Raw genomic sequence first — 14057 nt, 5'->3', positions numbered from 1 at the left:
CCTACTTTATCAGCACAAATACTCCCCCAAGTGGTAAAAAGGTGGAAGTTACTTCCTGGCATTATTTTTAAATGTTTACACTAACTGGCCACATCCTGTTCACCTGAACTCGAGTACCAAATAATTGTTTCATGCACAAGAACCAGATGCACTGCGTTGAGTGTAAAACACAAATTTACGATACCTGTCCTCAGATGGCTTTTGGTTTTAAAAGTTAAAAAAGAAAACAAGGACATAAATACTGTACATACACAGGGGTTCGGGGCCTGTATTCTCAAAACATTTGATCTCACCACCAGGAGGACTAAATAGCAATAAAACGTCCTAGCTGAGTGTCCTTAAAACTGTTTACAACGCTGCGGAGCCCAACTTTTACTGAGGAACTGGGAGAAGTCTAAGCTAAGAGAAAAGGCGGGGTTGACTCTGTTTCTATGGATGATGTCCTGTTTCACGAAACTGCGATTGGCTGTCTTGGGTCTTTGTCAGAGAATTCTTGATAGAAATACTGTAGGAGGTATGTTTCTATACCAACATTAAGAGTTTAAAATAAAATAGGGGCTAAGTGTAACATGAAATAAGTAATAAAGGCTGCTGACTAGTCAAGTATATGTAGAGCTAAATGTCAATTTACTGGTTAGCAATTAGCAGGCATCCATGTAAGAAGCCTCACAATTATTATACGGCTGAAAAACAAACTGGAAGCAAGAACAGCTTTTACTTGTTGCCCAACTTGCATTAAAGGAAGGACATTATTAAGGGAAAATTACACAAATAAATAAACACAATACCCTCATAATTATGCCTCATACAATGCCTTTTTAAAAGCCCAGTATCCTTACAGGTTTCTGAAGTGTTGAGGTGGATTGCAGGCAAAGCCATTCTATGATTGTTTGTGATTTGCTCTCAGTGACTTAGGTCTAAGATTTCACAGATTTAGGAGCCACTTTTCACCCGAAAACACTTTGTGAAATGTTTCAAAATTTGGACCGACATGCCCATTTTTAACAAAAGAGTTACTCCTCAATCAGCACATTAGGAGCTACTTTTAAACTTAAGATGTTTAGTGACTACGGGCCCTTGTGTGTAAATGTTGTCAGTGAAGTCAGAGCCAATCACTAATATCAGATTTGTTGTAATCTTCTCACGTAGGAAGATGCTGTCTCAGCGTCTGTTTCCCTCAAAAGCTCTTTCATGCTCTTCATACCGTTGAAGGAGTTATTGTTCCCGTAGGAACACTGTTGTCTTTGTCAGTCTGGAAACACACGACTTTCCTGAGGACATGAACTACGAAAGCATGCAGTTGTCATTCTGGAGGTTTATTATTTATTAGCACGAGGCGTGACATGACAATTTGATTAAAGGTATTAAGATGATCTCATCTGGCAGCTGTGTGATAACTGCAACGGATCCAATGCCATTCATTTAGAAGAGATGGTAAACATACTAAATCATAATAGTAAATGTAATCATTGAAAAACACTGTGTACATAACAGCTACACCAATGGAAAGATGCTCTTGTTCACATGCTTATTGGAGACGTAAATACTGTACAAAATGTATTTATCACATATAAAAATGCTCATAATTTTAAAGAGTCCTTGAAACAGTCGTATACATTAAGTACCATGTTTTGTAACTTCCAAGTGGTAATTTTTCTGTTAAAATTCAGCAACAGCAAAATGTAAAGGTACATACATACTACATTAACAATTAATACTTATTTATGTTATGAAAGTAACATTAAACATTTCCATTAAGTATAGACATGATAGAACAAACACTCAATAGCTGTACCATATACTGTATAGGAGTCTCTTTGTAGAAAAGTATTTCTTCTACTACTAAAATTATATATAACTGTAAGGACCTGGGTAACTTTTCTGAACAGCAAGTGCTCGAGTACTAAAAGTTTAGTTTCTCAGCGAGTTTTGTTAATGAATCTTCAAATGTAAAGGAAAAAGATAATATGGATATAATTTACAATTGGACTATTACATAAAAGCTTTCATACTGAAAAAATGATTCAAACAAGATTAAATACAATTGTTTACTGACCTGCCTCTAAAGAAAACCTGCACCAGTAGTATATTGCCTAAATTAATGTATACAGGAAGTCACAGGACTTGATTTCGGTATACCTTTAAGGTATTGACCAAAAATAACCCAGTACCAATACGTGATGAAACTCCTCCAGTATCTGCATTTATTTTTTTTTCTTTGTTCCCAGATCTAGAAAAATTACTATTGGTTTGGTTTCGCAGCCAATCACAGCAAGTTTTCTTTAATGCAATGTGTGATTGGCGCACTACCGCAGCAGCCACTACCCATACAGTCTGTGGTGTGATGAAGTTGAGCGCCGTGTATCTGACAGAGTTACCACTTCAGGTACATTCGAAAGTATCAAATAAAGTACTCGACTGGTATTGGTATCACTTTAAGGGTACTGGTGTTGGTACTGGCATCGTATTTAAGATACCCAGCCCTAGGAAGTACACATCAAAACCCAGAGCTGTAGCTTCCTCTACTAGTGAAAATGTCTAAGCTGATCTGAAAATGCTGCGTTTCGAGTATATTTTATGCAACTACAGGGAAATCTTAGTCTTGTATTGTCCTTTAAATCAATAACGTACTTGTAACAGCTTAAGGTAATGTTGTGAAAAAGAAATTTAACTGAATCACATTTGCATAAAGATGTCTAAAGGGGTGCTGTACATACAAAGCCAGTCCAGTGTCTCTTCCGTGTGCAGGATTTCTCCTCTTCACTGAGACACACATCTCGTTTAGCAACATCCTGCTGATTTCTTCTGCTTTGGCTCTTTGTGTAACACCAAGGCCTCTTCTCTTGTGTCAACTTTTTGACTCAACATCCTGGCAACAACACAACAACAACACAATCAGCCGCATGGATGGCAAGCAGCATTACAACACAAAGAATATTATCAATCGATCAATCAAACTTTATTCATCCCCAAAAAAATCATACAGGTGTGATAGATGGCACAAATGTGTTACCTGGCCACAGTTTCCAAAGACTGAACCACATTTTCACCCGTAGCAGCGCTACACTCTGTGAATCCAAAGTTGTATTCCTGTGGAAGTAGAACTGTTGCCTTTAGTGTTTGATGATAACAACTATTTACTTATATTCTGAGCTAAAAGTGTCCGAGGAAGTAATACCACAGGTTCATACCTTCGCAAGAATTTCCCCCTTCTGAGTTTTAACCTGCCGCTCTGAACTATCACTCTTATTGCCAACAAGTAAAACGGTCACGTTTTCTGCAGCACCTTCCTGCAAAATAGGATAAAACAGATGTGTCTGATTATGGTTTCGATTACTGTTCAAACAGCATTTACAGACCAATCTGACTTTGTGGGCAGGTTCAGAGAATTAGATCTCATGTGCTCTTAATCCTGGAAGAAAAAAATAAAATAATGATTTGATTTAAATAACTTTTACTAATTGTAGTATTTTGTCTAAAAAAGGTTCATGTATGACTGCTTTGTGTTAAGGTATTAAATTAAATGGAATTCTTTATTGTCATGTTAACACAGTTGATAGAAATTTTTGCATCAGTGCAGCTCTTAAAAATAAACTCATGAGTAAATAAAACCATGTGAGCATCAAAAACATTATCACATTTATACTGCATCCTGCCTCTAATACTTGTGGCATATATTGAGAAGACAGAAGAAAGGTCACAGCCAGTAATCTTAGTGGCAGTGCGTGTGTGAAATATATATATACATATATAAAGTATTGCACCGGCATCAGTATTAAAACGTTTTAACAACAAAGCCAGTAGTGTGGTGAAAACATACCTGAATACAGCTAGCCCAGTAGCTGACTGCAGAAAAACTCTGAGAGGAAGTGATGTCATACATCAAGAGAAATGCATGGGCTTTGTAGAAAATCTGTCTTGTGAGGCTGTGAAACCTTTGAAGGATAAGAATGTAATCAGACAGGTTGCCTACATTTAACATCTTCTAAAAAGTGTGTGGGTCCACTGATACTTGTTAGTTGAGTTTGCCAGTACTTCTCCCTCTCTTCTGAACGTCTTTCCTAGAAAGACAGTGATTGCGCAATTGCCTCCACAATGCAACACACAAAACAAGTCAAGTGAAACTCACTCATATGACACAAACATTATTAGATTTTTATTTTTAGTCCACAAAGTAAGTGTCTTTCTTTTTATGTGATGACCTTTAATATGCATTTTCAGACTAATATCTGCTTATGGCAAATGCTAAATAAACGAGTGAACTTAAGTTTACATAACAAATGCATTAAAGAGGCTCTCTGTAATCTCTATCTTTTCACTTATGTATGTATTTCAACCATGCTAATCTAAATTTACCCAACATGCAGCGTGTGGGGAACACATGGACCTCTACACCCTGCTTGCGTGTTAACCCCACCTCTGCTGGAACTGTTGTGCTAACTCCAGCGTACAAAACATTTCTGAGGTGTGGCAAACCAGTTCCAAAACAAGTTACAACCTGGCCCGAGGGAGTACATTGTCTGGCACATGTTCGAGGAGGCTGCTGTCTGTGGTAACTCATATTTACAGTGTCTGTGTCTACACTAGCAAGTGCATAGAGGATGTGCAGCAAAGTGCATCTATACACAGAAAATCATAAACCACAAAATAACACCCTATACATTTGACAGCGATGCCTTCCGCTGAGATAATGACCTTCCCTCCTACCAATTTGCAGATACTGTGCCTACCCACAACACACATCTGGAGGACCCACATAAGACTGTTGGACCTGACAGTGTAACTCTTTGTATGGTCAGGGAAATTTAGATCTCTTTACAGACAAATTTCAGCTTGTGGCCTTCATCAGGGTCATCAGCATCTGTTCTTAATACCACTTGTGTTACAAATGGAGTTCTGGCCCTCTAAGACTGTTTCCCCTCTCCATGCACACTGCAAGTGAGGGAAGTTGTGCCACAAATATCTACTCTGCTTATAGACATCTTTAACAGGGATTATACAGGGACACTGGTAACTAGTGCTCTCTCTCTCGCCCTCTTATTATTAAGTGTGTGAGAAACATTGCTTAACCAGAAAATGCATTTATTCCCATAGAGCCCAAAATAAAAGGGGAGTTAAAGGGAAGCCTGGTCGCCATCAGCTGTCCTAGATGCAAGGGTTTCTGAGTGGGATTGTCATTGTAAATCCCGCAATTTGTAGTATATCAAAAGGCCATGTTTGAATGAAACTGTGGGGTTAATCTTTTTCTTTATTCTTTTTTTTAATAAAGTAGTATAGTATTGTATTGTTTGGGTGTAATCTTATTCACTGAAAGGTACAGCTCTTTGTTGAGTATTCAGTATACCTGAATGTGGTCCAATATCAAGTCTATTTTTTATAGGTTCACTGTCTTCAAGTGAGATATTGACTGTCACTGTTTTTTTCCCCATATTAATAATTTGAAATTAACAAGCTTTTTGTTGCAAATTTGTTTTCTTTCTTGTTTTCTTCTTCTTATTGGTATTATTAGTACTGGGTATTTTGCTATATTGTTGTAATGTATTCTGTAAAAGCGCAGTGTTATTTAGGGTCTTAAAGTTTATTAATAGTTGTTTCACATATTTCTGTGCATCTTTGCTATTTGTGAGTAAGTGATCGTGTCAGTGCTCAGCATATTGCACACTCATAACACCGCTGCTGTGTAGCTTTGGGACGCTCTATTGTCCCATCTTTTTAATGTTTTTATGATATTGTGCATTCTGTGAATTAAGCATTTTTCCTATATTTTGCCTCTCATCCCATTCATTCAGGACATGTACTTGCATGTGTGGTGAATTACATTAGGAATTAGTAATTAAATCACTAATTAGTTTCCCAATATTCTACTGAAAAAGGAAACAGGAAATGTACCTTTCTTGACCGGCTGTATCCCACAACTGTAGCACCAGAGGTTTTCCATCCACTACCACAGGCCACATGCAGGAATCAAGTCCTATAAAACATATTAATGGAACAATGTATATTTACAACAAGTATATTAACATACATTTATGGGAAAATGAGAGGATAAAGACCAATATCTCACCAACAGAAGCCGGTAAATCTAGAGAAAACTTCCCACTTTGCGCTCTTTTCATGAAGGAGGTTTTGCCCACACTGCTGTCTCCAACCATCATCACATTGAGGGCGTTTGATTGAAGATCTGGTCCTCTGGAATGACCTTCTGAAAACAAAAACACTTTTGGCCACACAGTATATTTCTATTTCTCCATATTAAGCATCCTGTTCTCATTATCTCTGACTGCTGTGTGTGAGCATTGATGCTCTGTTTACCCAGAGAAAACGTCTGTTGACTCCCTTGACCCAGGCGGATTTCAGTATAAGGGGGGTGAACTGGGGTCACTGGTTCAGGTGTGATCTCACTATGGAAAGGACAACCAAGTATAGTTCAAACAAAACACAGCATATACAGCGGCATACTTAACCAGTTTATACTTGTCAGACATCAGTATCCTGTGACACATTTATCAACGTTTTAAAGTTCTTCTTTATCATAATCAATCTAAATAAATGATCACATTGAAAATCTATTATAATATTCATTGTGATTCATAGCAAGAACATTTACTAAAAGACATATTGCAAGGTTGTGGTCAAGGTTGCTCTCATCATCTCCCAAAGGAGAATTGGATTGAATCAAAGGGATTGCTGCATGTTGGTCCTGAGATATTGCATTCACAAGAATGGGACAACCTAAAAACATAATGCCTCAAAACACACTGCTCAAAAAAACATGTAGCAATCAAAGTTACATTACAAGAATCCCCAAACACACCTCACCCATGGAAAACACTTTAGTAACTCAAAAGCCTACAAACACACATCTTACTTTACATGTCTACAACTGAACACCCTATAGTTACCTCACTGCGCCCAACCCTTTTGTCTGTCCTCCACTAGTTTCCACCTTGCCTGTTAAAAAATTTAACTGATAACAGGAAAAATTGATGTTTGTAATGACTGCTTGAATTTCATCTTTTAATATGGTTACATTAAGCATCAGAATAACTCAGCAGTCACGGTATTTCACTTTCACCCCCCTTGTCCTCTTGCTCAGACCAGCAGTGAACACACAATAGACAGCTAATCAGCTTGTTAGGAAGCTATAGAAAAAGACGCACTGCAAACCTACATTGTCACCAACATCCTGACAAAACAAACCTACTCATACAGAGTTTGTACAAAAGATACTCTGTACTGTGCAGGAGGATCAGTGTATAGACTGATGTGATTTCGAGGCTTACCCTCTTGGATGAGTCACTTGAATCAATGGAAAAATGTCTTCAAACGTTCAATGGAAAGTTTCATTTTGAACTGACATTAGAAGTTTGATGTTAAGTCTTTGTTCTGAATGGTAACATATAAAGTAGTAATTTCCAGATTAATTAAAAAAAGTGATGAAGAATTGCTGGTTCAATATTACAATGGGATTAAATTGGAGGCTAACAAATAATGTACTTTGCCTAAAACGTATGTGGAGGGAGGGGGTAGTGGTTCACAGTAATCCAGTAATCAGTTTACTGTGCAGTTAGGTACAAAACCAGACTTTCTACAATATTTTTGAGGTTATAGTTGTCCATTGCTGTATATATTCAGTGTGATTTAGTTAAAGTCTGTGGAAAGCAATGACAAATGTGACGTTGAAACCACACCCACAGCTCTCTCAACTGTCAGTTATGATCTGAAAAATGGCTGCTTCATCAAGCTGCTGGGAGAGAAACTGACACTTGTTACTTTTAGGTTGAGTGACGCTAAAGCATTTTGAAAGTTAATATGGCGCCGCAATTGCGTTGATAATTTTCATGAATGATAATCTTGACATTTGATGCATGTTGATGTGAATGGAGCTTCAGATCTGATAGTAACCCAACCAGGTATCAACACTTTGCTGTGCTAAGCTAATCAGATCTCTAAGGCCATAGTTTTTATATCTTTGTTGCTCAGTGTTGGATTTACCTCACAGGCTGCTCCCCTTCCTTTAAGGTGCTAATGTTGGATGATGGTTTCTTGTCACTTTTATTAACCTGTAGACCAAAATAAAAACATATCTCTCATGAGGTGAAAATAGGGGAGATTCGACTGCAGAATTCATCTTCAATCTTTGACATTTTCGTATTCAATATATTGTTATCAGCCATGACAGCTAAACTGGTATGGTTTCCACCTTGTGAGTCTGTGTGTGTGTCATCATAGTAAAAATGTGGTCCTGGAGAGACATATTTTAATGGGAAGTAACACATATACGTTTTTGAGTATTTTGCTATTCGTTTATATGTCTGTCTGTCTGCGGACAAATTGTGTCGGTGCGATAGCGTTGCAACCATGCAACATACTGTCAAAAAACTTTACAGGTGTAATTGAGATCAAAATGAAGGCCAAGTTCAATATGGGAGCAAGGCTTTTAATAAATAAATGTGCATTACAAGAAAAACATTTTCCAGGTGTTGTCTCTGTTGCTAAAGTTAATAAAAACAACTAAATGCTTTAAACAAAAATACACAGCACCATTAATATCAAGAAGTCAGATGCATGTTTATGTTCTCCTTTTCAGTATGTGAAATGTGTTTTGTGGGCTGCATGTTCCTCATTTTGGTTCATTGTGTCATTTGTTCTTCTTGCAACAAGCAGTTGACCAGTGTGCAAGAGGATTAATGCAAATGGGTGCAGGTACAGCACAACATAAGCCTCACTGTGTGAAAGAACAATGTAATATGTCTGTTGAATGATAATAATAATAATAATAATAATAATAATATTCCCTTCAGGCTAAAGGCATAACATTATAATCAGAAAGTTCACTGAGAACTGGTTATAATGAATAAGCTAAATGAAATGCAGTGCAAACAATTGTTCACCAGTTTAAGTATAATGTGAAATAATCATAACTGGAGACTCTTTTTATAAATTATTTGATTGTAAAGAAAAAAAAAATTATTTGCTGCTTACCTCTGATATTCTGTCCAGGCCCAATGATTCGTCTCTTAGCTCTTCGGTTGTCTTGATGGCACTTTCATCTGTGATACTTCTGACACCGCTCACGTTTTGTTTATCTGTGATTCTCTCCCCTCTTGCAGTTTGGTTTTCATTGTTTTGATGTGACTTCCGGTGAGATCCCATTTTTCTTCTTCTCCCACTTGATGCTGATTCTGACGTTGAATCATGTTTTGGAGAAGTAGATGGTATTTTGGGAATATAATTGGGAGTTAGTTGATCCTCTGTATCTACTAGTTGAACATCAGAAACAGGATTTTCTTCGAATGTATGGTGAGGTTTGAGGTAAGACTCACCAGTGTGGATGTACTCCTCTGTTTCAAAAACTTTTTCCTTCCTTTGCTCAGGTCCACTGTCTATGTGTTCGATGTGAAGTTTTAGATCATCCTCTGTGATGCCTGAGAATCGCTTGGTCTTTACGTCTCCAACATTAGTTGCAGCCTCTGTTGCATCATTATCAACCTCCTGCTTTTGATGCAAGTCTTCACGTTTGGTTTGTGATCCGAGATTTCTTCGAGTGGAGCCTATTTTTCTTCTCCTGTTGGCTGAATCAAACTTTGGACTTGCATTCTTCATCTCGAGAATTTCAGTCTGAGTTACTTCTTTCATGTTGTCTGTCTTTTGATTATTAGCCTGGGCACTCGAGGGCTCTTCTCCAGCTCCTACTCTGGCTACAGATTTCACTATTTCCAAATCTGTCACAACAGGCGCTTCTGCTGATTTCAAAGCTTGGTCCTGTATTACGTTTATGCACTCTGATGTTTCCTCCTCATTTTGCGTACTCTGTGTGGTCTCACATAAAGACACAACGCTCCCCTCTGTGATACCAGTGTTTGCATTGTCATCAGTACTTGCAGACCATAACTGATTTATTGAGTTTCTTCCAGCAAGCACAGAGGTTAAATGCATCTCTGTGGCTGTAAAATCGTCTATCTGTGATGGCTCTACACTCATATCTACGCTACTCTCACTATCCTTTACATCAGCTATCTGAGCAAATATCACAGGATTAACAACTTCATTGCGAGTGACAGATTTCTCAGGAAAAATAACCTCGGAATAATCTGAGTCTGAGATCATGTCACTTGGTAGAATCTGCAGAGAAGAGATTTGTAGATTTTGCCCATTGTTGCAAATAGTGCTGGTTTCATTGGTCTCCTCTTCTTTATTGAAAAGACTCAACGATGATTTTGGATTCTGTGATGCATCTGTAGTTACAATTACTGGTAAATCCATTGCTTCCATCTTGTCAAGATTTATCATGTCTGCTTTTGTGTTACAGTCACCATCTTTTGTTTCACCTCTCCTTTCCTCTGGTTTCCTATTGAGCGGAGTCTGGTGAGTAGAGCCCATTTTCCTCCTCTTCTGTTTTGATGTTCTTTGCAAAGACACATCCATGTCAGTATGTTCTCCAGAACTGTGCAGCTCTTTGGTTATATCTGGTGTGATGGAATAATCTATATCTTCTGACATTACGTTCTGCCTGAACAATTTTGTGTCGTTATCTGTTTCATTACTTTCTTTTTCTGTTACAGACCATATATTGGGAATTTCTTCACCTGGCATCTGCCTGAGATTAGATTGGTCAAGCATCTGTTGATCTATTGTTGAACTTGAATGTAAGACAGTGACAAAATGTGTGCCAACACGTGCATGTTCTGTTATTTGATCACTAACAGCTTCAGTTTGAGCAGTGTCACATTTGTCCATCCCTTGCAACATGGTTTCCATTGATTTTTTCTCAATTGCTGTCTCTGTTGTTTCATGGGGTTCATTATCCTTGATATGTTCAGCAACAGTATCCTTGACATGCTGTTTTCCTTTATTTCTGCGGCTGGAACCAAGTTTTCTTTTGTTCCCAATCGAGTTGAATGCAGTGTTGCTGTGCTGAGGTTGGGAGTCAAAGGGAGAATTTAGTTCTGATTGCTGGGTTTGTAAAGAGGATTCACTCTCCTCCATATCAGAGACGAGTCCTTTCTTCTCCTGATGACCAGTTTGTTCAGCACTGTGTTTTGTGTTGTCCTCAATTCTGTCTTCAAACTCATATATCTGACCTAGTTCAGCATCAACTCTTTCTATGTCACTGATCTGTGGTTCCTTGGTATCATATACATGGTAATCCTCAATGTTCTGCTCTAAAGCCTCAAAGTTGCTCTCTTTTGTAGGATGCTCTTCCTGTAGCTTTTCAGGGTTTGACATGTCCTGATTGGTAGGAGAATCATCATTTTTTCCCCCAATTAACTCAGATTGGTATGTGTCACTCATTTTAGTTGGGTCTATCAGGTTTCCAGAAAGGATTTCAAAATTTTCTGTGGCATCACGTATCACACTTTGAAATGAGAAATCAATCTGAGGCATTTCTTGCATTTGTGTTAGCTTAACCTCCTGTTCATGCACTTCATTTACATCATCATCTGACTGATGAGCACCTTCGACTTCAGGTGAGTTGAAAATCTCATTTTGTCCGTCATTCGTGGGCAACTCCTCGCTTGATGATAAAAATAGTGTTTGTTCAACACTGCATTCATGGTCAGTATGTTCTCCAGAACTGTGGAGTTCTGTGGTTATCTCTGGTGCGATGGAAGAATATATGTCTTCTGACATGTTCTGCCTGAACAATTCTGTGTTGTCATCTGTTTCATTACTTTCTTTCTCTGTTACAGACCATACACTGGGACGTTCATCATCTGGCACCTCCCTGACATTTGACTGGTCGACCGTTTGTTGATCTACTGTTGAACTTGATTGTAAATTTGAACTAGTTAGCTCAGAGTCATCAACAAGTGTGCCAACACGTGCATGTTCTGTTCTTTGATCACTAACATCTTCAGTTTGAGCAGTGTCACATTTGTCCATCCCTTGCAACATGGTTTCCATTGATTTTTTCTCAATTGCTGTCTCTGTTGTTAATGGCATTTCTGTTGTTTCATTATCCTTGATATGTTCAGCAACAGTATCCTTGACATGCTGTTTTCCTTTATTTCTGCGGCTGGAACCAAGTTTTCTTTTGTTCCCAATCGAGTTGAATGCAGTGTTGCTGTGCTGAGGTTGGGAGTCAAAGGGAGAATTTAGTTCTGATTGCTGGGTTTGTAAAGAGGATTCACTCTCCTCCATATCAAAGACGAGTCCTTTCTTCTCCTGATGACCAGTTTGTTCAGCACTGTGTTTTGTGTTGTCCTCAATTCTGTCTTCAAACTCATATATCTGACCTAGTTCAGCATCAACTCTTTCTATGTCACTGATCTGTGGTTCCTTGGTATCATATACATGGTAATCCTCAATGTTCTGCTCTAAAGCCTCAAAGTTGCTCTCTTTTGTAGGATGCTCGTCCTGTAGGTCGTCAGGGTTTGAAATATCATGATTGGTAGAATTAGCACTTTTCGGAATTAGCCCAGTTCGGTATGTATCACTGCTTTTAGTTGGGTCTGTCAGATTTCCAGAGCAGATTTCTGAATTTTCTCTGGCATCATGTATCACGCTTTCAAATGAGTCATTTATTTGAGCGATTTCTGTTAGCTGAATCTTCGGTTCATGCACTTTGTCTACATCATCCTCTAAAAGATGAGCGACTTTGACTTCAGATATATTTAAATGCTCAATTTGTTCCTCACCTGTAGGCAACTCTTCTTTTTGTTGAGTTGCTTGCCCAACAATGCATTCAATTTCAGTATTTTCTATTGGGCAAATGTTTTCAGTGGTTATATCTGGTGTGGTAGAAAACTGCTTAAATACTGATTCTACATGTGACTCACTCACCAAAAAGATGCTCTGTAATTTTCCATCCTGTGCACTTTCTTTGACTTCCTCACTGAGAAGAGTGTGCGATTTCTCAATTCCTTCCTGCATGGTTTCCACTAGTTTACAAGAGTCAGATACGACTATGGACTCTGCTTCGTTTTCATTGTGGTGTGCTTGCATATCTTCACTTTTGGGAATTAAACTCTCCAGTTCTGCCTCAGGACAATTTATTGTAGTAGCATTCAGAACCTTAGAAGAATAATCAGGTGTAGGTGCAGAATACAAATAGCCCTCCAATGTTGGAGACATTTGTTCACTCCCTTGACTTAATACATCCTCCATCTCAGGTTGTATTGCAAGTGACATTTTTGTCATGGTGTCCTTTACCATGGTCTTTTCACCAACTTCCTCGCTACGTTTGTCGAACGATTCAGTCGCAGAGTTTTTAACACACTGTCCTTTATTTCTTCGACTAGACCCCAGTTTTCTTCTGTTCCCTGAGATCTCAGCTGAGGGTGAATGTTGTGTTTCAGATTGTGAATTGTCAGGATTAGCATATACATTTAGTGATTCAGCATTTTCTTCTGGCGAGTGATCTACAAAGGTATTGTCCGTTATTTGGGACTCGTCAGCTTTTGACATCTCATTTTGGTTTGGTACTCTGCGACGCGAACCAAATCTTTTTTTCCTCGCATTTTGGGTGGCCATGACTTGTCTTCTCTCTTAAAAGACATTCAGTAATGCAATGTCAGGAAATTTAAATCTTCTACCCAACAGCTTCATATAACATCAACCGAATTTTAACAAAGTACTTACTAGAATAAACATACTACTTTCTCTCCATTATCTATTGTGAAAATAATTTATCAACAAACAAAAAATATCAAAATACATACTGAATTCTAATGATTACTAATTGTCCGGACCCTTTAAAAGTATAAACGGAACCAATAATGCTAATCAAGAAATAAAATGGGTTTTTACAACACAATCCAATAACTTTAGATCGACTGTCATATTTACAGCAGTGCAACATGTAATAGAAAAGAAACACTTTATTGATCCCAAGCTGGGAAGTTGCAGACAGTACTTACCACAGAAAGCTGGCACCTCTTGTCTTGCATGTGCTGATTTGTAATGTCGAGTCACCAGCCTATGCTGAACGGCAAATACATTTCACAAATAAGGGTTGTTCCTTCACTGCAACCATGAGTGACAGCTTCCTTTGTGGGTTACACCTCTATCAGGCAACAGCAACCACATATGGTACTTCCTGAACTTAGAGCTTA

General features: G+C 38.2%; 1 protein-coding gene across 1 annotated transcript; it reads right to left on the bottom strand.

The window, feature by feature from the left end:
• Positions 1–1342: 1342 nt before the first annotated feature.
• On the bottom strand, positions 1343–13916 carry rab44 (RAB44, member RAS oncogene family). The gene is made up of 11 exons (XM_083938556.1): positions 13863–13916; positions 9327–13490; positions 8986–9185; positions 7996–8063; positions 6313–6401; positions 6065–6202; positions 5890–5971; positions 3821–3935; positions 3192–3290; positions 3014–3090; positions 1343–2869 (listed from the first exon to the last, which is right to left on the bottom strand). Exons 2-11 carry the CDS (start codon positions 13474–13476, stop codon positions 2782–2784), a joined length of 5106 nt encoding a protein of 1701 aa, XP_083794682.1. The 5' UTR covers positions 13477–13490; positions 13863–13916; the 3' UTR covers positions 1343–2781.
• Positions 13917–14057: the final 141 nt, after the last annotated feature.

Source organism: Echiichthys vipera, assembly GCF_963691815.1.
Source record: "Echiichthys vipera genome assembly, chromosome: X".
NCBI lineage: Eukaryota > Metazoa > Chordata > Actinopteri > Perciformes > Trachinidae > Echiichthys > Echiichthys vipera.
This window is presented reverse-complemented; position numbering and strand designations above follow the sequence as displayed.